Source organism: Macaca fascicularis, chromosome 3, assembly GCF_037993035.2.
Source record: "Macaca fascicularis isolate 582-1 chromosome 3, T2T-MFA8v1.1".
Lineage (NCBI taxonomy): Eukaryota > Metazoa > Chordata > Mammalia > Primates > Cercopithecidae > Macaca > Macaca fascicularis.
In genome coordinates, this window is record NC_088377.1 from 172,122,684 (window position 1) to 172,148,005 (window position 25,322).

Here is a 25,322-nt window from a genome sequence, read left to right on the forward strand (position 1 = left end):
AGCCTCCTGAGTAGCTGAGACCACAGGCCTGTGTCAGTATGCCTGGCTAATTTTTGTATTTTCTTCTGGTAGAGATGGGGTTTCACTATGTTGCCCAGGCTTGTCTCGAACTCCTGAGCTCAAGTGATCCACCTGCCTCAGCCTCCCAAAGTGCTAGGATTACAGCTGTGAGCCACCGCACCCAGCCCCTTTCATTCATTTTGGAAAATTCTCATCCATTGGTATGGGTTGGCTGTGTCCCCACCCAAATCTCATCTTGAATTTCCACGTGTTATGGGAGGGACCCAGTGGGAGGTAACTGAATCATAGGGGCAAGTCTTTCCTGTGCTGTTCTCATGATAGTAAGTCTCATAAGATCTGATGGTTTTAAAAACGGGAGTTTCCCTGCACAAGCGCTCTCTCTCTTTGCCTGCTGCCATCCATGTAAGATGTGACTTGTTCCTCCTTGCCTTCCACCATGATTGTTAGGCTTCCCCAGCCACGTGGAATTGTAAGTCCATTAAACTTCTTCCTTTTGTAAATTGCCCAGTCTCAGGTATGTCTTTATCAGCAGCATGAAAATGGACTAATACATCCATTATCTCTTCAAAGATTTATTCTGCTCCATTCTGTTTCCTTTCCTTCTGAGACTTATTACACAAGTATTAGACTTTTTGATATATTCCCTAGGCTTCAGATGTTCTATTCTTTTATTTTCTTTTCTTATTTTTCTCCCTATGCTTCAGTTTGGACAATTTCTATTGACTTGTCTTTAAGTTCTCCAATTTTTTTTCTACTGTGTCCAATCTGCTTGTGTCCAAGTACTTCAAATAAATTTGAAAAATTTATACTTCAAATAAATTTTTATTTTTGATATTGCAGTTTTTGGTTCAAGATTTTTTTTTCTAGTTTCTATTTATCTATTAAATTCCTTACCCATTTACACATTTTGTCCATCTTTTCCACTCTTTATCGAAAAGATATAACTTACTAAAGTTAAAAAAGTTCACTTTACAGAACTCCTTTGGTGTTCACTTTACAAAAGTTGTTTAAAAGTCACTGCCTAATAATTTCTAAAGTCACTGCCTCCTAATTTCTGTATTTGGGTCATCTGTAAATCAGCTTCTACTGACTGCTTTTTTCCCTCTTGTTTATGGGTTACATGTCCCTGCCTTTGTGTTTTTTGATTGTTTGCTAGACACTACTTATAAAGGTGCAGTAGAGACTGATGTAAATAATACTTATCATTACAAAAAGTGCAGGTCCTTTTTCATTTTTAGTAGCTAATAGTTGATCTGGGTCAGGACTTTGCTGCAGCTTTAATTAAGTTCAGTTATCTGCTATTGACAAATGACCTGAGGAACAAATCAGGCTTCCCCTTTCAGCGGGACATTAGTAGTAGTGGCAGATTCTAGAGATCTTTCTCTGTGTTACAACTCAGTTTCCCAGGCCACATAAGAAATCTTTGGAGTTCAGCCATAAGCCTTTCAGGCTGGGGAAGGGGTCTTCTTTGCTCCCTAGATCCATCCCCAGCTTACTATACCTCAAAAGATCTCTTTCCTGCCCTTCCCTAGCCTTCAAAGTTTTTTTGGTAACATATGTGCCTCAGACTTGCGGAATGATCTTGGGCAAATCACTACATGCAGTACTTCAACATTCTCTTTTATAAAAATAAAAGGGATAGATAGGATAATTCTTAATGTCCCTTCCAACTTTCATATTTAATTATCTATATATCTTAGGATCAATGCATATATTTTTTGTTCAATATCAGTTTGTTAATGTGCTATTAATAATTAAGTACATACACAAGAGTATACATTAAGGTAAAAACAAAAAGTGTGATCTGAAATTCCATAATTTTTTTAAAAAATTGAAAAACGTCAAACTCATCTGTAAAGTCAGCACTGCCCAAAAAAAATTCATAAAGGAAATAAACTCTAAGGTATATTAACTTTGCAAATGGAAAATAACCCAGGTTTAGGTGAAGACACTTACCCATCCTCAGTTTCTTTCAGTAAACGACTGGCAATTCGGATCAGCATGCAGTAAGCAAACTGTGACTTGAGACCAGATTTAGTAAACTTATTCAACATCTTGGAAACAGCAAGTCGATCATTCTTTCTAAGGTGATACAGGACTCCCAATGCATGGTACTAAAGAAAACGAAAAAGAAGGCAGCACATGGATTAGAAAGACATCAAAATATTTACACAAAAATAGAATCACATGGAACTAGATTAAAGATTTCTTTTAAATACCCAGGTCACATGTACACGAATATCTTTTTCACACTGAACTAAACACAGGCAAGACTAAAAAGATTAAGAGTTTCTAATTTACCCCCCAGAAGTTGTCAATTCAGACTGGCAGGTATAAAGGAGGTGACATACAATCTGAAGATGGCTCTAGCAGGCTCAACACTGGCTCACACATCCTCAGTACACACGTGCTCAGGCCCAGGGCTTTACTGGTGCTATCTGTCTCTACGAGTGGCTTTACATCATGTGTGGCCACCTTAGTAATTAAAGGATTAATCTAAAGCATGCTACAAGAATGTCATTATCTTGACACTTTGTATAAAACCACATGATCAGAGTCACCAGAACGAGAGTGTTTCCCAAGGGAAAAATGGCTACTCTTGTTTCCTAATAACTAAATGTGCTACCATAGAAGTTATAAACACCAAGAGGGCCTAAACACCCTCTCAAACAAAATGGGGTACTTTACATACAATTTCCAGTTAAGAATTTAATCTTGTTCCTCTTAATAAAGAATAACCTGATAAATATGAAAAGAAGCTCTTTTTGACAAAATGGTTTCAAAGTTTCATAAAGTAAAAGCTGCTCCTTATGATTTTTTTAACGTCTATAATCAAGGCCTCAGAACTTGGAACTGAATATCTTTTTACACAAATTATTTTTCAAAGACTGAAATGAGCATCTCAATCTATAATCTTTCCCAAATATCCCTACACAGGGTCATCGAGCTTCTACGAAACACTTGAAGGGCAGTATTCAAATGGCAGTAATCATAATTAGTGAGACTCCTACTTCAGAATATATACTAGTAGCTGCTTAATTTACCTTTAGTTAATGTTTATCTAGGGAATGAATAAACTGCCCCTACAATACAGGTTTAAAGAATGCTGATCCTGAGACATAAGCTAATGTGATTCACTGACAGTACCTGGACCATAATATTATCACTTGATGCAGCTTCTTGGGCTTCATTGATCCAGCGCTTAACCACATCATAGCTTATCTTCATCATGTGCTAAATACAGAAAAAAAAAAAAAATGAGAATAAATAATGCATGTCACTAGAAGCTTAGAAACATGAGTTAGTTTTCTTGGAAAATCACTAACAGACATTTCCCAAGAGGAAGAAAACTATGTAGCTCTTCTAAGTCTATTTTGTGTCTCTACTCCTGGAGCAACTGATAAACGGGAAGTATTTTTTCCCACACCTGTTACAAAGGTGAGTATATGTTTGTGAGCTGGGAGAGGTATGTAAAAGGAAGTAATGAAAGAGGAAGAACAGGATGGGGATGGACAGTCAACAGAAAGGTGCTTAAATAACATCATCATTATAAGCTTTATTTCCGGGAAACTCCCCTGGAAGACAGACAGTACACAAGTTCTCTGCTTGTGTATTATTCTCTGCTATAAAACTCAGCCAATTATATTCCAGAATCAGGAACTCTTGTATTTAGATGTCTTATACATTCACACTATGTAAGTGATGTTAATCAAATGCAATGTGATAGGTTTTAATGTATAAATTGTGTTCTGCTGAAAACCAGAAAGAAAAATATATTACTTAAAAAAAGACCACTTCCTGGGAGGAAATTCAGAAGTGGGACAGGAAACTTTGGATTGAAGGATACACGTAGACAAAGGGCACCAGAAAAAGCAGAGGACAAACAGAAAAGTAGTAGAAGTCATAAAGGCAGGTCATAAAGAAGATTTTAAATGAAAGAAAAGGGCCCTAGGTTTCTTCCCTGTCCCATACCCCACACTTACCCCTCTTTTATTATGTGTACAACATAACTTTTAGATTTCCAAAACCTTTCAAACATATGAAAATGTTGTGTTTTTAATTGCTCAATGATCCTATAGATCATCAATCTCCAATCTTTTTGGCACCAGGAATTGGTTTTATAGAAGACAATTTTCCCATGGATAGTGGGCAGGGGGATAGTTTTTGGATGAAACTGTTCCACCTCAGATCATCAGGCATTAGTTAGATTCTCATATGAGGCCAGCAACCTAGATCTCTGCATGGGCAGCTCACAATAGGGTTCGAGCTCCTATGAGAATCTAATGCTGCTGCTGATCTGGCAGGAGGCGGAGCTCAGGCCGTCATACTCGCTTGCCTGCCACTCACTGCCTGCTGTGTAGCCCAGTTTCTAACAGGCCACGGACCAGTACTGGTCTGAAGCCCTGGGGTGGGGACCCCTGCTCTAGATAAAACACACTTGGATAAAGTAATAGAGGTATATACATATTTTTAACTGTTTCATTTGTGAGAGAATCCTAGTGATACCTTGTTTTTGCAACTCCAAACTGCACCATGCGTAAGAACTAGGAAGCTGCTTGTTCACTTACCAAGGAAGACACCAGTGCTGAACTGGATACACTGGAAACTTTATCCACAATGGCCTGCTTCATGTATCTTTCAATGGCTTGCAACATTGTTCCCTAATAACATTCAAAAAGAAAAAATTGTTAAGGAAAAACATTTTTATGCAAAATCACTCTTATGCTTCAAAATAATTTTCAAAAACCAATCTTGTATTTGTTTCTGTGCAAATATTTAGAATGCACTGAAAGGATGATAATATAGTAATAATATCCCAAAGCGCAGAACCCCAACAACGAAGTTGAAGCTTTAAGAAAGAACATTTTAGATTACATATAAAGAAGAATAACTGTTCAACAATGAAATAAACTGTCCCAAAATGGAGAATCATAGTTTGGAAGAAATACAGAAGTAGACGCTGAATCCATCAGGAAAGTTATAAAGAAATTCCTATATGGAGATGGAGCCTGCTTTTGAAGTTATGAAGATTCCTCTATGTGAAGGGTACATATTACATACAGATCCCAGAAAGTCCTAGAAATCAAATGTAATCCCTGATTATCTGAGATACATAAAGAACTAAATGTGTAGCATATTACTATAATGAGCCCTCAATATAACATCCTCTGGAAATACAGTTCTTTTCAACTTTAACTGGGAAAAAGCACTGGGAAGATGGTGGCAGATAAAGATGAGTAAAAAGACTGAGAACAATATTCAGATGAAAAAAAGAGTTTTATTGCTAGCACTAGCATGGTCAAGGCTCATGCTGCTACCAATTTAATGCTAAAAATGAATTAAAACAATCACAACAAAACAACAGTGCACCAAAAAATATTACAGCATTTCTATTACTCCTTCTAGGATCTAGAGTTATCAAATATATAATTTGGTCCTACTCAACCTTTACAACTTGAGAAGGTTACAAACACACACCTAAAATATACCCAAGCATGAGTATATAGCTATTATTCAATTTGCTTGGCAATGCCTGGCCTGCCCTTCCTACTCAGAGTTCCCAGAAAGAGAGAGCCAAATATACCACATGATCTCATCCCTCCAGATATAATGAACTGGATCAAAATTAAACACCTGACTCAGACACAGGTAGATATAAGCTACTGGCCTACTGCTGGCTAATCAGATTCTCTCTCTTAAATATTGGAACAAGAGGGCCTGTGTCTAGTACATGACGGATCACCACAGTAAATAGCCTGGCCAACATGGTGAAACCCTGTCTCTACTAAAAATATAAAAATCAGCCTGGCGTCGGCCTGGTTTTAGAAAATATTTCATAGGGAAGTTGGAGATCTGGAAATGTATTCCTTTAAAACTCTTCTCAGACTGATTTGAGGATATTGCCTAAGTATTCCTTGCAGTCTTCCCATACCCTACGAAAATCTTCATTTACCCCACTTGGAAGACTTCTTAATAAAGGCATATCCAAACTCCAATGTCCCTGACTATCCATTATTTTGAAACACCAAAGCAAATGTCCCAGAAGTAAGGAGGAAGACTTGTTCTTGGAATAGAAGTGAGTTATGAGAGAAGTCAAAGAGGATGGCTCCAAGTTGGTGTAGCGTGAAGGTCATGGATACGGTTCTTGGCTTTGCAGTTCTAGAAGTGTGATTTTGTCACTCCACACAAAGGTATTCACGTTTTGTCACATTAAATCAAACTCATAGGAAGTTATGTACATAATAGAATGCCAGTGCATTCTTTTACACTTATACCCACCAAGTGAACTGGATTATCGCTCCTGTTGGGGAAATCTTATCTGGGAAGATCAATTATAATCAGAAAGTTACATGAGGAGCATGGATCTTGAGCATGGCTATTGCCAATGAGCTGATGAGCAGGTGCTCACTGCCTGGCACATAATAGGAGCTTAGTAATTATGGAATGAATGTACTTCATCTATATCTTCAATACAGATGCTAAAGGGGAAGTTTACGATTCTTATAGGTCACCCCAACATGTTTTTTGATCAGGTAGATTTTTTCCTTTTTTCTCAAGTTATACTCTTAAATGGCTATATCATGTAGATATTAAATCCAACAAAATTTCATGTCAGGGAATTATACAATTGCAACAGCTAAGTTTTATCTATCATCTCTGAGCCTAGAAGTTAGGACTGTTCATTTATAAAAGAGATTGGAGATTGCTTTCTCGTGCTCTGTAGGAGTAGTGATGATGGTAGCGGCTGAATGATCTGCATTTCACAATACTATTTGGTGGCCAAGAGTGTATACAAAGAATGACACTGGCTGACCCCCAGTGCTGGCACTTTCCTGGAGTTGGGACATCTTGACTAGGGAGGTGCTGAGCCACCTATGGGTTGGCCAGCGGTTGTGAACTGTACTGCGGTGAGGAGGAACTATAAATTTTCCCCACTCCTTAGATCCCCCTTAGGAGATAATACTTGATACTGCTTTTAAGGACAGACAAAAAGACAAGCCTTTTCGAATTTTAAAATCATTAGGGATGAGTTGCCAAAAAATTTGGGTAAGTTTTATCTGGAAGCCAGAAGACATCGTCTCCTCAAGGCTTTTTCTGGCTCTGGGATAAGCTATTGAGATAGAGGAAAAGATGCCAGGCTGAGGAGTTTCACTTAGTATTTTAATAATAATAAAAAAGACATACAAAATCTAAACATTTCTTTTTAAAATTCAGATACATATTTTTTCCCAAGTGCAAAATACTCTATGAACTGCATCATTTGCTGTTTACTGTTGATTGTGTAGGAGATGCTTACTATACTGGCAGCAGTGGAAGGTGGATATAAATACAGTATTTTGAGATTTCTTCTGCATTTTAACAAAAAGCCTCCCACATGGCGATGATTATTCTGAAACTTGAGTTCAGCTCACACAGAAGAATACAGTTTTCAGTTTGTTCAAACTGCTACAAAAAAAAAAAAAATTAGTCGGGTGTGGTGGTGGGTGCCTGAAATCCTAGCTACTCAGGAGGCTGAGGCAGGAGAATCACTTGAACCCGGGAGGCGGAGGTTGCAGTGACCCGAGACCGTGCCACTGCACTCTGGCCTGGGTGAAAGAGTGAGGCTCCAACTCAAAAAAAGAAAAAGAAAAAAAAATCTTCTGTTGAATTCTTAAAGCTGCCCAATTTCTTGCCCTGGTGTCTACCTGTAAGCTTCACCTCAATTTCTGAGAGATTTGTGTCCTATAATAAAGCTTTTTAAGATAAATTTGAATGGGTTTTTGTTTCCTGCAAGCAATGTACCCTCACTACAACAGTTCAAGAGGGCAAATAAAGAGAGAAAATGGACTAACATAAATAAATTAAAGGAAAGAAATTTGAAGAAAAAAGAAAGACTGGAGTCACAAAAGTGTTTCTGGTGATCATGTTTCTCTTATACTGAAGATTCACAAAGTTAGCCTAGGAAATCCTACGAAATCTACATGGCTACCCGCAGATAAACATAGTGTTCCATTTGATAACTCAGTAAAACAGAGAACTTACATCAGTGATTCTGCAGAGAGCCCTGATGGCCGGGCCTCGGTATACATCTTCTTTTCCAGTCATGTCTTTAGTCAGACTAAGAAAAATCAAATTGGTTAACATAAGATCAATTATAATCTCTCCCGTGGAGTTCACCCCTAGTCAATTTCCAATTGTCCCATAATTATCTTAATGCAGCTACTGATTCAACAAATTTATGGAGGAATATTTATACTTATTTTATATTCCATAAACAAATATTTATGTAATATAAATATTCTTTGTATATATGCTAAGACTACTGCATAGAAAACTGTTCTAATTCAAGAATAAAGCAATGAGCAAAATTAGTAAAAGGCAAAAAGTCCTTCACCTTCATGGAACTTACATTCTAGGAGGAAGAAAGATAATCACATAAACAAAACAACCCCTTCCCCATAATTTTAGATACTGGTAATTGGCATAAAAAATAAACTAAGGACAGGCCAGGCACAGTGGCTCACACCTGTAATCCCAGCACTTTGGGAGGCCGAGGAAGGCGGATCACGAGGTCAGGAGATCGAGACCATCCTGGCTAACACAGTGAAACCCCGTCTCTACTAAAAATACAAAAAATTAGCCAGGCGGGGTGGTGGGCACCTGCAGTCCCAGCTACTCAGGAGGCTGAGGCAGGAGAATGGTGTGAACCCGGGAGGCAGAGCTTGCAGTGAGCCGAGGTCGCACCACTGCACTCCAGCCTGGGTGACAGAGCAAGACTCCGTCTCAAATAAATAAACAAACAAACAAACAAACAAAGGACAATGGTATAAAGAGTCCTAGTCTGACATATCCCCAAATCCTAAAATCCCATCAGACTAGACATAACTTTTTAAAATAAATTAACAAAAATAATTAACTCAAGAGGTATCACTCTTTGGCATGGCTTTCTAAAATTATCAATGGCTTCAGACCTTTCTGCTGAGCTTCAAAAACATGCAGAAGTGTGAAATGAGCTACAAAATTCCACGCCCATGCTTTAAAGAGGTTTTTAACCTTTTACCCTCCCTTCTTTAATTCCCCATGCATTTATCCTACTGCTATCAATCTCCCCACTACCTCAACTCCTCTCAAATAATCCAAAATGACCTACAACTCTGACTCCCTCCATTAGCACACCAAGAGGAAAAAGTTTTGACTGATAGTCCTTCATTTCTTTTTCAATTAGAAAAGTAATTTGGCCAGGTGCAGTGGCTCACGTCTGTAATCCCAGCACTTTGGGAGGTCAAGGAGGGAGGATCACTTGAGCTCAGGAATGCAAGACCAGCCTGGGAAACATAGCAAAACCCCGTCTCTACAAATAATACAAAAATTCGCCTGGCATGGTGGCACGTGCCTGAAGTCTCAGCTACTTGGGAGGCTGAGGTGGGAGGACTGCTTGAACCCAGGAGGCAGATGTTGCAGTGAGCTGAGATGGCGCCACTGCACTCCAACCTGGGTAACAGAGTGAGACCCTGTCTCAAAAAAAAAAAAAAAAGACATTTTTTTTGGAAGTGTCCTGTACTTAAAAAAATTTTGCAGCATGGGCATTTTTCTCTGACGCACTCTTTCTGGCTCTATCAGATGCAAGCTTGGTTTTCCGGATTTCCAAGAGTATCTATGAACTAGATTCTATTGCTAGCAACAGGGAGCCCTGAACAATACACTCATCCAGTAATTTAAGTGCCAAGGGCTATGAATTTTCCTCTGAGCATAGCTTTAGTTGAAATCATAGATTTTAATCATTAGATTTTAAAAATATTCTTTAATTTCAATTTTTACTTATATACTGGCCCAAACGTTGAGGCTTTCTTTTTATTTTTAACATATCTGGGTACTATCTGTTCATTTTCTTCTCAAAATAAATGTATTTTTTGATTGCACTGTAATGACAGAGTAAGTCTCGACTACATTTCCACATTCTAGAATTAACGGGTTTTCAGGGGTTGAATGTTGAATAATTTGTAAGTGTTCCATGAATACCTGTAAAGGTGACTTTTCTATTATAAAGATAAGGTTTTCATAAGTATTAATTAATCTGTATCAAGTTTATTATTCATATCCTTTATACCCTTAGGTTTTTCCTTCTTTTTAAAACAAGGGCTGATACTATTTTGTTTCTATTTACATTTTTTTGTGATTTTTGGCTTATGTACTTTGGTGATATATTAATAAATAATTCATGACACTTTCTCCTCATTTTGGATAAAGTGCCTCATTCTTGTCTCATTCAAAACTTTCTGTATTTAATTCCATTTTCTAACTATTAACACCTTCTCTCAAGCTTCCTTTCAGTAGTGTTTGCCTTATATGCTTTCACCCCTCCTTTTATATTCAAATTTTGCTTTGCCTTGTTTTATATACATCACAATATATAGCATATAGTTAGTTGTATTTCATTTTTAAACTAATCTGTATTTCTTTTAATAGTCAATGTCTGGTGTTAATTCTGTCAATTTGTTTTGTGTTACATCTCTATTTTTAACACTTTCTTTGTTTCCTATAAGGCAGTGTTATCCAATAGAACTTTATGCAATGATGGAAAATGTTCTAACATCATTCAATATAGTAGCCACAAGCTACATGCGGCTAATGAGCACTTGAAATATAGCTAGTGAACTGAATTTTTAATTTTACAAAAGTTCAATTAATGTTCACTATAACAGCCATATGTATCTAATAGCTATCTTATTAGACAATACAGATGTAGGAGTGTGTTTTGTTTTCTAAGTGAATGTGTTTTCTTTCTGAAATATGGAAGACTTACACTCTAGTTCTTTTTGTTGCTGCCATAAAACTTTAGATAAAAGACTTAAGCTATGAAAGCAAAAAAATTAAGCTTTCATGAGCTTTCTCCTCTCTCATCTGCCCTCCCGTGTATCTCCAAATTTTTGTTAGTATTATTCTTTTTGTATTATCATGGATTATAACATTTATATTTTATCTTTAATCATAATTTCTATAGTAGTTTAACCTTACTTCTATAATTGAATAAATTCAATGCTCACTGGTAATTCATTTCCTGTAGCCCCTCTTACAGAATTCACTCTTTTGATTTAATGCTTTGATTAACATAACTTTAATGCTTAATTTTATTTTTCAAGAAAAGCTCACAGGTGTTATGGCCCCTGAATTCTTTACAGTGTGGAAGTCTGCTTGTTATCCCTGTACTTGAATGACAATTCGCTTTGCTGTATTATTCTTGTATCACATGTTCTGTTTCTTAAAACTTTGCAGACACTGTCCTCATTCTTTTCTGACACTGAAAACTGCCATGAATGGCTGAAGTCGGACTTAGTTTTTCTCACTTTTAAATGGCTAGCTTCTTCTGCCAGAAGTCTTAAAAATTATTTCTCTCCACAGTACAAGTTAACCAAGATGCATGCTGGTGTTAGTCATTCTGCTACTATTTTTGTTGGAATACAGTATGTTATTTTAAAATGTAGATTTATTTTAATATGTAGCTATGTTTTTAAGAGTTCTTTTTTAATGTTTTATTTATCTATAAATAGGGTTACTACTTCAGCAATGTCAAAAGTTTTGCCCTCTCATCTCTATTAAATTGCTTAAATTTTTTTCTTTTAGTTCAGCGTTTCAGTGAGTGTCTAGTAAGTGTCAGACACTGCTCCAGACACTTAGGATACTTTAGTAAGCAAAAGAGACAAAGATTCCTGCCCTCAACAAGCATACATTCTGACAGGGAACAATCTAGTAAATATTTCAGGCTCTGCAGGCTATATAACCACCCCACAACCACTCGATTTGGTTGCTGTAACATGAAAGTAGCCATACACAATACATACACAACCCTCTGGCCCACAGAGTAGAGCTAGGTGCCACAGGGATTATTCCCAACCCTTGAAACCTAAAAGTTTGCCTGATTAAATTTAAAAATTGTCTGGTGCTAGTGACTCCTTTCCTTCCTCCCATTGTCTCCCTTTCTGAATCGGAATGTATATAATTGTTATTCTAGGCCTGTCGCACCACAGTATTTCCACAGCACATAACTTGTTTTCTAGTTTCACAGGTCCATAGATAAAGAGGAATTCTGTCTTGGGATGAATCATACCCAGAAACTCACCTATACTGGAGTTAGATGATTAGATGATGAGATTTGGGACTCTGGAGTTATAATATTTAATGACATCTTGGACCAGAGTTAATGCAATGGGGTTTAGATTTTGGAAGATTATTGCAATACAGTGAATGCACTTTGCATGTAGGATGAATGTAAATCTTTAGGGACCAGATGGAAGCCTGTGGTAAGCTAAATAATGGCCCCTAAAGACATCAAAGTCCTACTCCCTAGAACCTGTAAATGTACCTCATATGGCAAAAGGTCCTTTGCAGACGTGATTAAGTTAAAGACACTGAGATGGGGAGATTATATTGAATTATTTGGGTTAGCCCTAAATGTAATCACAAGTGTCCCCATAAGAACAAGGCAGAGGGAGATTTGACACAGGAAGCATATGTCACAATGAATCAAGAGACTGGAATGATGGGAAGGGGGAGTTAGGATTTGAGGAATACACAGGTAGCCTCAGAAGCTAGAAAAGGCAAGAAAACAGATTTTCCCCTAGGGCCTGCAGAAGGAACCTGCTCTGCCTATACCTCTGACATCAGCCGAGTAAAACTGATTTTAGACTTCTAGTCTCCAGAACTGTAAAATAATTTGTGTTGTTTTAAGTCACCAGATTTGTTAAGTTACTAAGTTTGTGGTAACTTGTTCTAGCAGCACTGGGAAATCAATGCACAGGAATGGCACACTTATTCTGTAAATATTTTAGACTTTACAGGTTATATGATCTCCTCACAACTACTCAATTCTGTAGCTGCAGCACAAAGGCGGTTATATACAATACATTAAGAAATAGTGTGGCTGTGTTCCAGCAAAACTTTATTTACAGCTGGGCATGGTGGCTCACACCTGTAATCCCAGCATTTTGGGAGGCCAAGGCAGGCGGATCACTTGAGGTCAGGAGTTCAAGACCAGCCTGGCCAACATGGTGAAACCTCGTCTCTACTAAAAATATAAAAAACTGGCCAGGTGCGGTGGCTCACACCTGTAATCCCAGCACTTTAGGAGGCCAAAGTGGGTGGATCACAAGGTCAGGAGCTCGAGACCAGCCCGGCCAACATAATGAAACCACATCTCTACTAAAAATACAAAAAATTAGCTGGGTGTGGTGGCACATGTCTACTCAGGAGGCTGAAACAGGAGAATCACTGGAACCCGGGAGGTGGAGGTTGCAGTAAGCCAAGATCATGCCACTGCACTCCAGCCTGGGAGACAGAGCGAGACTCCATCTCAAAAATAAATAAATAAATAACTTTATTTACATGGTTTTGGCCATGTACCATAGCTTGCCAATCCATGTTCTATACCTCTGTCATAGCTTTGGCTGTCCTGACAGCAAAGGCTTGCATAAAGGTAGTTTATTTAGGAAGGTGTTCAGAGGGAGAAGTGAATGACAGGGAAATGAACAGGGAAGGAGGTAAAAGCAATATAAAGACCTTTCCTTGAGTGGGTCACTGATGCTGGCAACTGGTTATTTAATGAGCAATCTTCTGAGGAGCCTTATGAAATACATCTCAGAACCACTAACTGTTAGCCCCTGGCTGAATGTTAACCCCAGAGTACTAACTCCCCCATACTTCTGGGGAGTATACATGTGAGCTGAAGTGAATCCGAGTAGGCAAAAAAACACTCAGTGCATACCTGAAGTAAGGCAATAACAATGCCAGTGAGCTGAGCCCCTAAAGAACTGCTCATCATGCCACAGCTGGAATCAAAGATAAGGCCTGGGACCATGCAAAGTGGCTCAAAAGAGACATCCAATACAGGCTACCCATTCCATCCCTCAAATTTGTTCATGTCCTCCATTAAGTCTAATCTATCATGGAGGCTTCAACACGGTAGCAATCACTATTTCTACAAAAGACTAAATAAAGGAAGGTGAGTGGAACATGGTTCAATCCTTGCTGCTACAACTAATGCCAAGGCCATAATTGATATTCATCATCTCCTTCCTAAAACCACCCATTCTACATTTCCCTCCCCACTGGCCCGCACTTCATCTAGTTTTGGCTACGTGTCCAACAGTTGACTCAAACCTTTATCCCAAAGGATGTGAGCCCTGTGTTGGGTGTACCCTGATTGAACCACTGGTTGTTCTCTATCCCTACCAACACTCCCAGAGGCAAGCAAGCAAGCACCAAAATACACTCAAGTGAATACCATGAATTCTAGACAGAGTCCTTTCTGCCACCATTATACAGAAATGATCCTAGCTCCTGATAAGAATCAAGGTCAATGACCTCTGTAAGTATAGTAGCACTTTCCTTACCTTCACTAGAACGAAGAACCCAAAGTGACCTAACAGTGATCATCATTCCAAATATGCAGACTGGCTCAGTTTGTGGCCCTGACTTCTCTGACATGGGAGTATCAGCTGCCTGTGGTTGCCAACGTGTCACTCAGACATGTATAATCCTGAAGTGTGGGTGTTTCTGTGCTAAAGATAATCCTCAACCAACAGGAATCAAGAGCCAATGAGTTAAATGCTTCTGTCCTTTCACCCCTGAAAAACACTGGCCCCTGGAACCAGGGTCTCTAATTCACATTTGGGGTACAGATGGGATGTTGTCTTAAGTCTATTCCAGCTGTTATCACAAAATACCTTAAACTGGGTAATTTATAAAGAACAGAAATGTATTTGCTCACAGTTCTGGAGGCTGGGAAGTTCAAGATCAAGGAGCCAGCAAATTTAGTATCTGGTGCAGGTCCCATTCCTCACAGATGGTGCCATCTAGGTATCCTCCGGTGGCAGGAGGAAGGGAGCTCTCTGAAGTCTCTTATAAGGGCATTAATCTCATTCATGAGGGCAGAGCCTTTATGACATACTCACCTCCTGAGGGCCTTACCTCTTAATACTACTGCATTAGGAATTAAGTTTCAACATGAATTTTGACAGAACAGAAACATTCAAACCATAGCAGATGCACAGTTTCTACAAGTGGGTCACTGTGAGTGACAGTGAAGGGGGCCAGTCCTACTTCCATCTCTTGAATTCTGGACCTACATATTGTATTTATTGGTGATAGCACCATACACAGGCTATCAATCTAATGCATATGCTGCATTCCAGAGGAAAATTCCCTAACCTCACAGGGTCCCATCCTCAACCCAGTACCTCAGCTGAGCACTCAATATGTTTCCTAGGTGGAACATAGTATAGTAAAACTGTTGGATCTTGTAGTCCTGAGCTCACTACCACACTGCTTTTGCAATAAAATAGGTGGCAAGGTCACGTGGGATTCCATTACAATAATCAAAAATAGCTGTTTGTACCACAACCTGGACCTACTGCAAACCCCTGGCTCATTTTACATTTTATGTTGATTTTGACAGGTAATTAAAAAAATTTTTTCATGGAGTCAAATGTATCAACCTTTTCTTTGATTGCCTCTAAAACTGTAGTCGTAATTAACAAAGCTTTTCTCTACACCAAGGTTAAAGGGGAATACATCCATCTTTTCTTCTATTACATGCATGGTTTTATTTTTTAAAAATTTATATGCCTTATCCATTTGGAGTTTACTCATGGGTATGACAGGAAATATGAGTCTAATTTTATCTTTTTCCAAATGGTTAACTGTTCCAGCATCATGTATTAAAAGGTACACGTTTACCCCAATGATTAGAAATGCCACCTTGTTAAACAGTATGTCACTACACTAAATTCCGTATGTATTTGGGTCTAATTCTGTACTTTCCATCTGTATCAGAATGTATCTGAAAAACGTAGATCAGCCTGACCAAGGTCACCACATTACAAAGTCACCACACAATTTTATTCCACAGTCTATTAGTCTGTTTATGTGCCAGTACCACACTGTTTTAATTGTATAGGCCTTAGATTTACTGACTAGTAGAGCTAGCTTCCTCTCCCCTCTATCCCCATCCCTCATGCTTTTTCCTTTCTCAGTGACTTCCCAGCTATTCTCACATTATATTTTCCACGTGAACTTTAGTACCAACTTGCCTAACTCCATAATATGATTTGTTGGTATTTTCATTGGATTCCACTGTATTTATAAATTAGTTTAGGGAAGAGTAAAATTTTTATAACGTTGAGTTGGTCTATTAAAAAACAGGCAACAACTCTGGGCATGGTGGTACACGCTTACAGTCCCAGCTACTCAGAAGGCTGAAATGGGAGGTTTGCCTGAGCCCAGGAGTTTGAGGACAGACTGGGCAACATAATGAGACCTTGTTTCAAGGAAAAAAACTGAAAAATAAAACAATTTTTTTTTCCAAAAAACAAGGTATCTTTACATTTGTTTAAGTATACTTTGAGTCTTTCAGGAGTATCTTAGTCTATTTGGCCTGCTATAACAAAATATTACAGACTAGGTTTCTTATAAACATTTATTTTCCACAATTCTGGAGTCTAGGAAGTCTCAGATCAAGATACTGGTAAATCTGGTGACTGGCAATGTCCTGTCTCCTGGTTCAGATGGCATCTCTTCTAGCTGTGTCTTCACATGGTAGAAGAGACTAGCTAGTGCTCTGCAGTCTTTTCATAAGGGCACTAATCCCGATCCCAAGGGCTCCATCCTCATAATCTAATTACCCCGCAAAGGCCCCACTTCCCAACACCATGAACTTGGGGGTTAGAAATTTAAAATATACTTGGGTGGCGGGGACACAAACATTCAGACAAGAGTAAGGGGCTTAACATTTTTTCTAAGTTTTGTACATTTATTGTCAAATCTATTCCTAGTGTTTAATCCTTTTTGTTGTTGTAAATGGGGTTCTGTCTATCTACTATTATGTTCTCTATGTGCTGTTTCTATGAAGACTAATGATTTTTTTTAACTTTTTTATTTCAATAGTTTTTGGGGTACAAGTGGTTTTTGGTTACATAGATAAGTACTGTAGTGGTGATTTCTGAGATTTAAGTGCACCCATCACCCAAGCAGTATACACTGTACTCAATATGTAGTATTTTATCCCTCACCCACTCCCGACCTTCCCCTCTTCCAAGTCCCCAAAGTCCATTATGTCATTCTTATGCCTTTGTGTCCATGTAGCTTAACTCCCACTTATAAGTTAAAACATATGATACTTGGTTTTCCATTCAAGTTACTTGACTTAGAATAATGGCCTCCAGTTCCACCCAAGTTGCTGCGAAAGACATTCTTTTGTTCCTTCTTATGGCTGTATTCCATGGTGTATATACACACCACATTTTCTTTATCCACTTGTTGACTAATGGGCACTTAGGTTGGTTCCATGTCTTTGCAACTGTGAATTGTGCTGCTATAAACATGCATGTGCATGTGTCTTTTTCATATAATGACTTCTTTTCCTTCGGGTAGATACTCAGCAGTGGGACTGCTGGGTCAAATGGCAGTTCTACTTTTAATTCTTTAAAGAATCTCAATACTGTTTTCCATAGTGGTTGTACTAATTTACATTTCCATCAGCTGTGTAACAGTGTTCCCCTTTTATCACATTCATGCCAACATTTATTGTTTTTTGACTTTTTAATTACAGCCATTCTGGCAGAAATAAAGCGGTATCTCATTGCGGTTTTAATTTGCTTTTCCCAGATGATTAGTGATGTTGGGCATTTTTTCATATGTTTGTTGGCTATCTGTATATCTTCTTTTGAGAAATAAGACTATTGATTATTATATATGAATTTTATATCCTGCTATCCCACTAAATTATTGAGCTCATTTTATCACTGATTATCTGGGGTTCCTAGGTATTCGATCACATCATCTAAAAACAGACAGCTTTACTTCTTTGTTAACTCATTCTTATGTCTCAACTTGGTTTCTCTTGTCTAACTGCATTGCTAAATACCTCTAGTACAACGTTGAATAGCAGTGAAGATAATGAACATCCTTGCCTTGGTTCCTGATCTTAGTGGAAATGCCTCTAGTGTTTCCCCATTAAAAAAAAAAAATAGGGTCATTTTTGACAACCTGTATTTGCCTAAGAAATTATCCATTACATCTAGGTTTCAAATTTATTTCAAAGACTAAAAATTTGTTTTTTGATTTTTACATTTCTTCTGTTTCCCCCTTGTCATTTATTTTGCATATTTATGCTTTCTCCTTTTTTTCATCAACTTAGCTTACGGTTTATTTATATTGTTAATTTTTTCAAAACTAGGATTTTGATTTAATAATTAGATGTTTTTCTATTTTTTCCTCATTATTTTCTGTTTTTATCTATACTAATTTCTATCATGTGCTTTCTTTTGAATTACTTTGTTGTTCTTTAGTTTTTTTGAGCTAAGAATTTAATTCATTTTTTATTCCTTCCTTTTCATTGATAAAAGGTATTCACTGCAATGAGCTTTACTTTGATCACTGCTTTAATTCACCACATAGATTTATTTTTAATTGACACATAATTGTATATACTGACGGGGTACACAGTGATGTCTTGATACATACAATGCATAGTTATCAAATCAGGGTAATTAGCATATCCATCTCCTCAAACATCTAACATTTCTTTTACTGGGAACATTCAAAATCCTCTCTGAGCGACTTGAAAATACATAATAAATAATTGTTAACTACAGTCGTCTTACAGTGCTATATAGTCTATAGATTGATATGTAGTTTATGAAGTGATTTGCCTTTTTTCCCCAAAATTCTGTTATTTAAGTTTGCATCTCCTCTTTCACCCAGAAATAAAGATTTTAAAGTCTTCTGATGGAAGGGTCTTTTTCTTTCTGTTAACAAATTCTAGTTTTATTGTACTGTGATCAGAGATGTGGTTTGTAACATTTCTACTTTAAGGGAGTTATTGATACTTTGTCATCTAATAATGATTTTTTCTGAATGTGCTCAGGGTACTTCAGAATATGTATTCTCTACTATAAAGGTGAAGAACTTGACATATATATAAAAGATCTACTCTATTAATAGGTGATTTAGATTGCATATTCCCTACTTATTTATCTACTTTATCTCTCTTGTACCAAAAGTGAGCTAATAAAATGTATTATTCATATGTTTCTAGCTATATCTCTCTACATCTCCATGGTTTTTGCTTCATAAAGGTTGTTGTGGTGTTATCTCTTACACATATACTGAATAATATATTTTCACTGTGGATTGTGGCTTTAATCATTACAAAGTATCCTTCTTTGTCACATTTAATGCTTTTAGCCTTGAGTTCCACTTTGCCTGGCATCTACTTTACTTTCTTTTTGTTTCCATTTTCCTGTTATAATTTTGTCTATCCCTTTATTTTCTGCCTCTCTGTATCACTTTAAGTGTGTCTCTTGCATACAGTATTGTTTTGTTTGTAAGCCAAACTGAAACTTTTTCTTTTAATATATGGATTAAGCCTATTCATGGTTATTGTTATAACTGATATGCTTGATTTTGGCTCTATCACAATAATCTATAAAGATATGTATTATATTATATTTGCAGCTTCTGTCTCCAAAAGATACATGCTATTTGCCTTTATATTTTAAATTTTGGTAGTTAGGAAGATTTATGTGTTTTTCTAGTGAATTCCTTTGTGATTAAATCTTTTTTGATGACCTTAGTTCCCCCATTTTCTCACTTATTTTACTACGTCTGGATTAATAGGATTTTTCCCCCAGTATTTTGTAGCACCCACCTGTTGACTATAAAAGGTTTTCCCATTTTACTTTTTTCCTATCCCTTCTCCTCCCATTTTTTCATCATATTATTTGTCAGTGTATAACATTTTTACATTAGTCTTCCACACTCCACTGTAGAAACATTTCCACTGTTTTGCTCTTACATAAACATTTTTATATTTTACAATACTTACCATCAGTCTTTTCAATAAAGTTTTCCCAGATGTCATTTCACTGGATAAAGCTAATCCTCTAGAAAGTTCCTCAGAAAGAGCTAATGGGTGCAGAATTCCCTATATTTGAAAGACAGCTTCCTTAGATAAAAATCAGCCACTCACACTTCCATTGGGTACTTTTTTTTTTTTTTTTTGAGATGGAGTCTCATTCTATCGCCCAGGCTGGAGTGCAGTGGTGTGATCTCAGCTCATGCAACCTCTGCCTCTTGGGTTCAAGCAGTTCTCTGACTCAGCCTCCTGAGTAGCTGGATTATAGGCACCTGCCACCATGCTTGGCTAATTTTTGTATTTTTAGTAGAGATGGGGTTTCACCATCTTGCCCAGGCTATTCTTGAACTCCTGACCTTGTGATCCGCCCACCTCAGCCTCCTAAAGGGCTGGGATTACAGGCATGAGCCACCGCACCCAGCCTCACTGGTTACTTTTAAAATACTGCTGCATTGTTGCCGTATTTTGTATGTTGATTTTTCAAAAGTCTGATGCTGGTTTGAATCCTCTGCCTTTGTAAGTTGTTTGATCTTTTTTTTTTTTTTTTTTTTTTTTGCCTGAAAGTCTTAATAATTTTATCTTTAAATTCTGATAGTTTTACTACAGTATGTCTCAGAGTTGATCATTCTAGGTTAATATTCTCAGTTACCTAATGAAATCTTTCAGTGTATAGAAGCAGGTCTCTCATTAGTTCTGGAAAGTTTTCCTGGATAATGGCTTTAAATATTAGCTCTTGCTTTTCTTCTTCAGAGACTCTGAGTCCTTTGTTTCCCGTCTTCCACTTCCACTACTTCTCTCTGCCTCTCATCACTTCTTTCTTTGGGACCTTTTCATTCTCTTTGGTTGTTTTTTCTTTGGTGGCCTTTATTAAATTTTCATTTGAATCTATTCTCTCTTGTGCATCTCATATTATGTTTCATTTCTGAGGTAATTTTTTATTTTTCTTCCATTTCCTCCCTGAATTCAATGAACTCTTTTTCATTTTTCCGTTTTTGTGTGTGTGAAATTCAAGATTGCTTTTCATATCTTCAAATGCTAATTTGAGCACATTCATTTCCGTTTTGAGTGAAAACTTACTGTTTTTTTCTGCTTCATGTTTGTTTGGGAGGTTGGAGGACTGACCTCTGTGAAATTTTGTTTCCCTGTTTTCTGCAATCGTTATAGACTTTTCTTTTGGTTCACTTTTACAATACTTGGATATTTTCAAGTTTCTTAGTTTAATGGCACACTTTTCTTTGCCTAGGGAAATCCAGGCCTTTGGAGGGATTTGTATGTGTTTTATTGACAGCAAAGGGGTTACAAGAACCTCTGATTTTGTGGTTCTCAGTGACAGAGCAGGAGCATCGCCATCTTGGACAAGCACTGCCATTTTAAAGTTCACTTTGATCAAAAACTGCCTAAATCCAAAGGGCATCAGCCTAACGGCTAAGGTCAGCATGTCCAAAAATCACAAATGACACCTCCAACCAGAAACATTCCAACCATAAAATAAACCCCTCCCTGACCAGAGACACGCCAGCCCCGAGACATCCTCCCCTCTAATCTGAGAGATGTCAGCCCCAAGATAACCTCCCCTCTGACCAGAGACATTCCAACTCTACCATAAACTTCTCCCCCACACAGAAACATTGTGTTAAGAATTATGATAAGAAACTCAGAGCTTGTGATAAGCTCTCTCACCCTAAAAAAAAAAAAAAAAATCAATACTCATTTTTTTTTTTTTTTGAGACTGAGTCTCGCACTGTCACCCAGCCTGGATGAAGTGCGGTGGCGTAATCTTGGCTCACTGCAACCTCTGCCTCTCAGGTTCAACCGTTTCTCCTGCCTCAGCCTCCCGAGTAGCTGGGATTACAGGCGCCTGCCACCACACCTGGTTTTTTTTTTTTGTTTTTTTTTTTTTGTATTTTTAGTGGAGACGGGGTTTTACTTTGTTAGCCAGGATGGTCTCGAATACCTGACCTCATGATCCACCCACCTCGGCCTCCCAAAGTGCTGGGATTACAGGCATGAGCCACCATGCCTGGCTAATAAATACTTAGTCTGTAAGAGAGAGCACTCCTGACCAAAATCAGCCAGAAGCCCCTCTCATGTTTATTCTCCAAAATAAACCTGTCTTTGACTGTTGAGCTGCTTTTCATGTTTCTTTCCTCTTTCTTTAACTCTTACACTTAAGACCTTGAAGAACCCTGACTGTCTACCTTTCCTCCTCTTTCCCGTTGACCACCTGATTGCCAAAAGGCACTACTTTTTTCCTTTTTGCCTTTTTTCTCCTGGAGAAGTGTATGTTTGGAACACTGTCCCTTTATGTTGTGCTGGCCTTTTTAAATTATACTTGCTCTTTTATGTTGAATATTTCTCTTCAAATTGTGTGTATAGCCTTTGAGACAGAGTCGCTCTGTTGCCAAGGCTGGAGTGCAGTAAAGTAGCATGATACTGGCTCACGGCAACCTCCACCTCCCAGGCTCAAGTGATTCTCTCATCTCAACCTCCTGAGTAGCTGGGACCACAAGCACACCCACCATGCCCATGTAATTTATGTACTTTCCCTATTTAATAGAGATGGGGTTTCACCATGTTGCCCAAGCTTTTCTATTGTGCTTAAATCTTTAAATCAAGCATACTTTGAAATCTGTTTCTTATAGTAAATGATCTTATCTTCCCCACTAACTTTTTAGTATTTTCTGAATTACAACCGTGGAGTCCTAATCAGGGAAAAGTCAGGCTGCCAGGACCAAGGAAAAGCAAAGAGAACGCAGATAAGCTGTAAGTTGGCCTTTCTTCATGGTCCAGGACACACAGCCCTCCTGCACAAATAACTCACAATCTTCCTGTGCCCAACTTATCACTAGACCATCAGCTAACAGAAAAATGCAAGTTAGCTAACTGCAACCTTGGTGTTATCAGTACTGCACAAAGCCCTCTTCAGCACAGCACGAGCACCATCCTATAAAATCCCCAGCAAGCCTTTGTCTCCCTGAAGTCAGCTCTGCTCTTGCTGACTGGGCCACTGCACCCTAGCAACAGGTTTTCACTTTTTTAAAGAATCTGTCTTTCTTTACCTACACCTGCCTTGGTCAATTTTTTTTACCGTCTTCATGATACCAGCCTCAGATAGTTACTACTCACAGCAACAACTTTAATCTTTCTAGTTGTTGTTCCCGCTTGGTGGTTGCTAACCTCCCTCTTCTACCTATCTACAACTTTAGTGGTTGGCCAATGCTTGCCCCAAAGACTTTGGGGGTGCAGGGGGGTGCGGTTCAGGGGAGGGATGAGGAATTACCACACTGGTATTTGTCAGTTTTTCTTTTTACTCAAAAAGGTTTTGTACTTTTGAGTATTCTCTGAATTGAAATAACTCTGAGGGTGTAGTTTTACTAAAAACAACTGTAGTTATAAAATTGTTCCTTATCATTTAGGGAGATTTTGAGTCATTGATTAGTATACAGCCTTCATCGTCTTCAACTAACTAGAAGTCAGTATCTGTCATTTAGCTGGTGTGTTTAGACAACTCATTATTAATTACTGATTATGACTGGATTGAAACCTGTGGTCTTGCTAGTTTGTTTTTTGTTTTTGTTGTTGTTGTTCTGCAGGAGACTAGAGTTTTATTATTACTAAATCAGTCTGTTGTCTTGCTAGTTTTATATTTGTTCCATCTGGTCTTTGTTTCTCTGCCCACCTCCTCTACCCCCGCCCCCTTTCTGCCTGAGTTTCGGTTAACTGAACACTTTTTTCTTTTAATAACTTTGGTACGAACTATTTTTATTATTCCATTTTACTTCCTTTACTAGCTTATTGTTAATACCTCTTTATTTTTTAGTTGTTGCCCCAGGGTTTATAATTTATATCTTTACTTAATCAGTCTACTTTCAACTAACGGAGTATCACTTCGTGGCTAGAATAAGAACCTCACAAGGGTACATTCACAATACTTTCCTTCTATTCTTTGTGCAATTGTTCTAATATATTTTACTTTTACATATGCTTTAAACACATTACACTACTATTTTTTGTTTTAGACATATATTGTCCAGAATAATTTTTCAAAAAGAAAAAAGTGAATGTGATTTTGCCTTGGCTTGTTTCCAATGTTCTTTTTGTGTAGCTCCAAGTTTCTGCTTGGTATCATATTCTATCTGAAGAATATCCTTTAACATTTCTTGCAGAGTAAGACAGCTACCAATAAATTATCAGATTTTATTGTGTAAGAAAGTCTTTAGGCTGGGCACAGTGGCTCATCCCAGCAATCCCAGCACTTTGGGAGGCCAAGGTAGGAGGATCACTTGATGCCAGAAGTTCAAGACCAGCCTGAGCATCATAATGAGACCTCTCTCTACAAAAACAAAAATAAAAAATTAGTCAGGCATAGTAGTGTGCGCCGGTAGTCGTAGCTACTCAGGAGGCTGAGGTAGGAAGATTGCTTGAGCACGAGGAGTCATGCCACTGCACTCCAGCCTGGACAACAGAGCAAGTCTTTACTTGCTTCATCCATGTCCCTGCAAAGGACATGAACTAATCCTTTTTTATGGCTGCCTAGTATTCCATGGTGTATATGTGCCACATTCTCTGTATCCAGTCTATCATTTACAGGCATTTGGGCTGGTTCCAAGTGTTTGCTATTGTGAACAGTGCTGCAATAAACATACGTGTGCATGCGTCTTTATAGTAGAATGATTTACAATCCTTTGGGTATATACCCAGTAGTGGGACTACTGGGTCTAATGGTATTTCTGGTTCTAGATCCTTGAGGAATCACCACACTATCTTCCACAATGTTTGAAGTAATTTACACTCCCACCAACAGTGTAAAAGCATTCCTATTTCTCCACAACCTCTCCAGCATCTGTTGTTTCCTGACTTTAATGATCACCATTCTAACTGGTGTGAGATGGTATCTCATTGTGGTTTTGATTTGCATTTCTCTAATGACCAGTGATGATGAGCTTTATTTCATAATCTCTTCTTTTGAGAAGTGTCTGTTCATATCCTTCGCCCACTTTTTGATGGGGTGGTTTTTTTCCTTGAAAATTTGTTTAAGTTGTTTGTAGATTCTAGATATTAGCCCTTTGTCAGATGGATAGACTGCAAAATTTTTCTCCCATTCTGGAGGTTGCCTGTTCACTCTGATGATAGTTTCTTTTGCTGTGCAGAAGTTCTTTAGTTTAATTAGATCCTATTTGTCAATTTTGTCTTTTGCTGCCATTGCTTTTGGTATTTTAGTCATGAAGTCTTTGCCCGGGCCTATGTCCTGAATGGTATTACCTAGATTTTCTTCTAGGGTTTTTATGGTTTTCGGTCTTACGTTTAAGTCTTTAATCCATCTTGAGTTAATTTTTGTATAAGGTGTAAGGAAGGGGTCCAGTTTGAGTTTTCTGCATACAGCTAGCCACTTTTCCCAACATCATTTATTAAA

General features: G+C 37.9%; 1 protein-coding gene across 4 annotated transcripts in view; it reads right to left on the reverse strand.

Annotated features, from left to right (window-relative positions):
* Positions 1–25,322, reverse strand: part of COPG2 (COPI coat complex subunit gamma 2) — a 161,115-nt gene that overhangs the window by 98,339 nt on the left and 37,454 nt on the right. For all 4 annotated transcript variants that reach the window (XM_005550786.4, XM_005550785.4, XM_074035992.1 and 1 more), the window contains exons 6-9: positions 8,044–8,119; positions 4,590–4,682; positions 3,169–3,255; positions 1,978–2,135 (exon numbers count right to left, since the gene is read on the reverse strand). In XM_005550786.4, the coding sequence (XP_005550843.2) occupies positions 1,978–2,135; positions 3,169–3,255; positions 4,590–4,682; positions 8,044–8,119 (414 nt within the window). The remainder of the gene's footprint in view (positions 1–1,977; positions 2,136–3,168; positions 3,256–4,589; positions 4,683–8,043; positions 8,120–25,322) is intronic.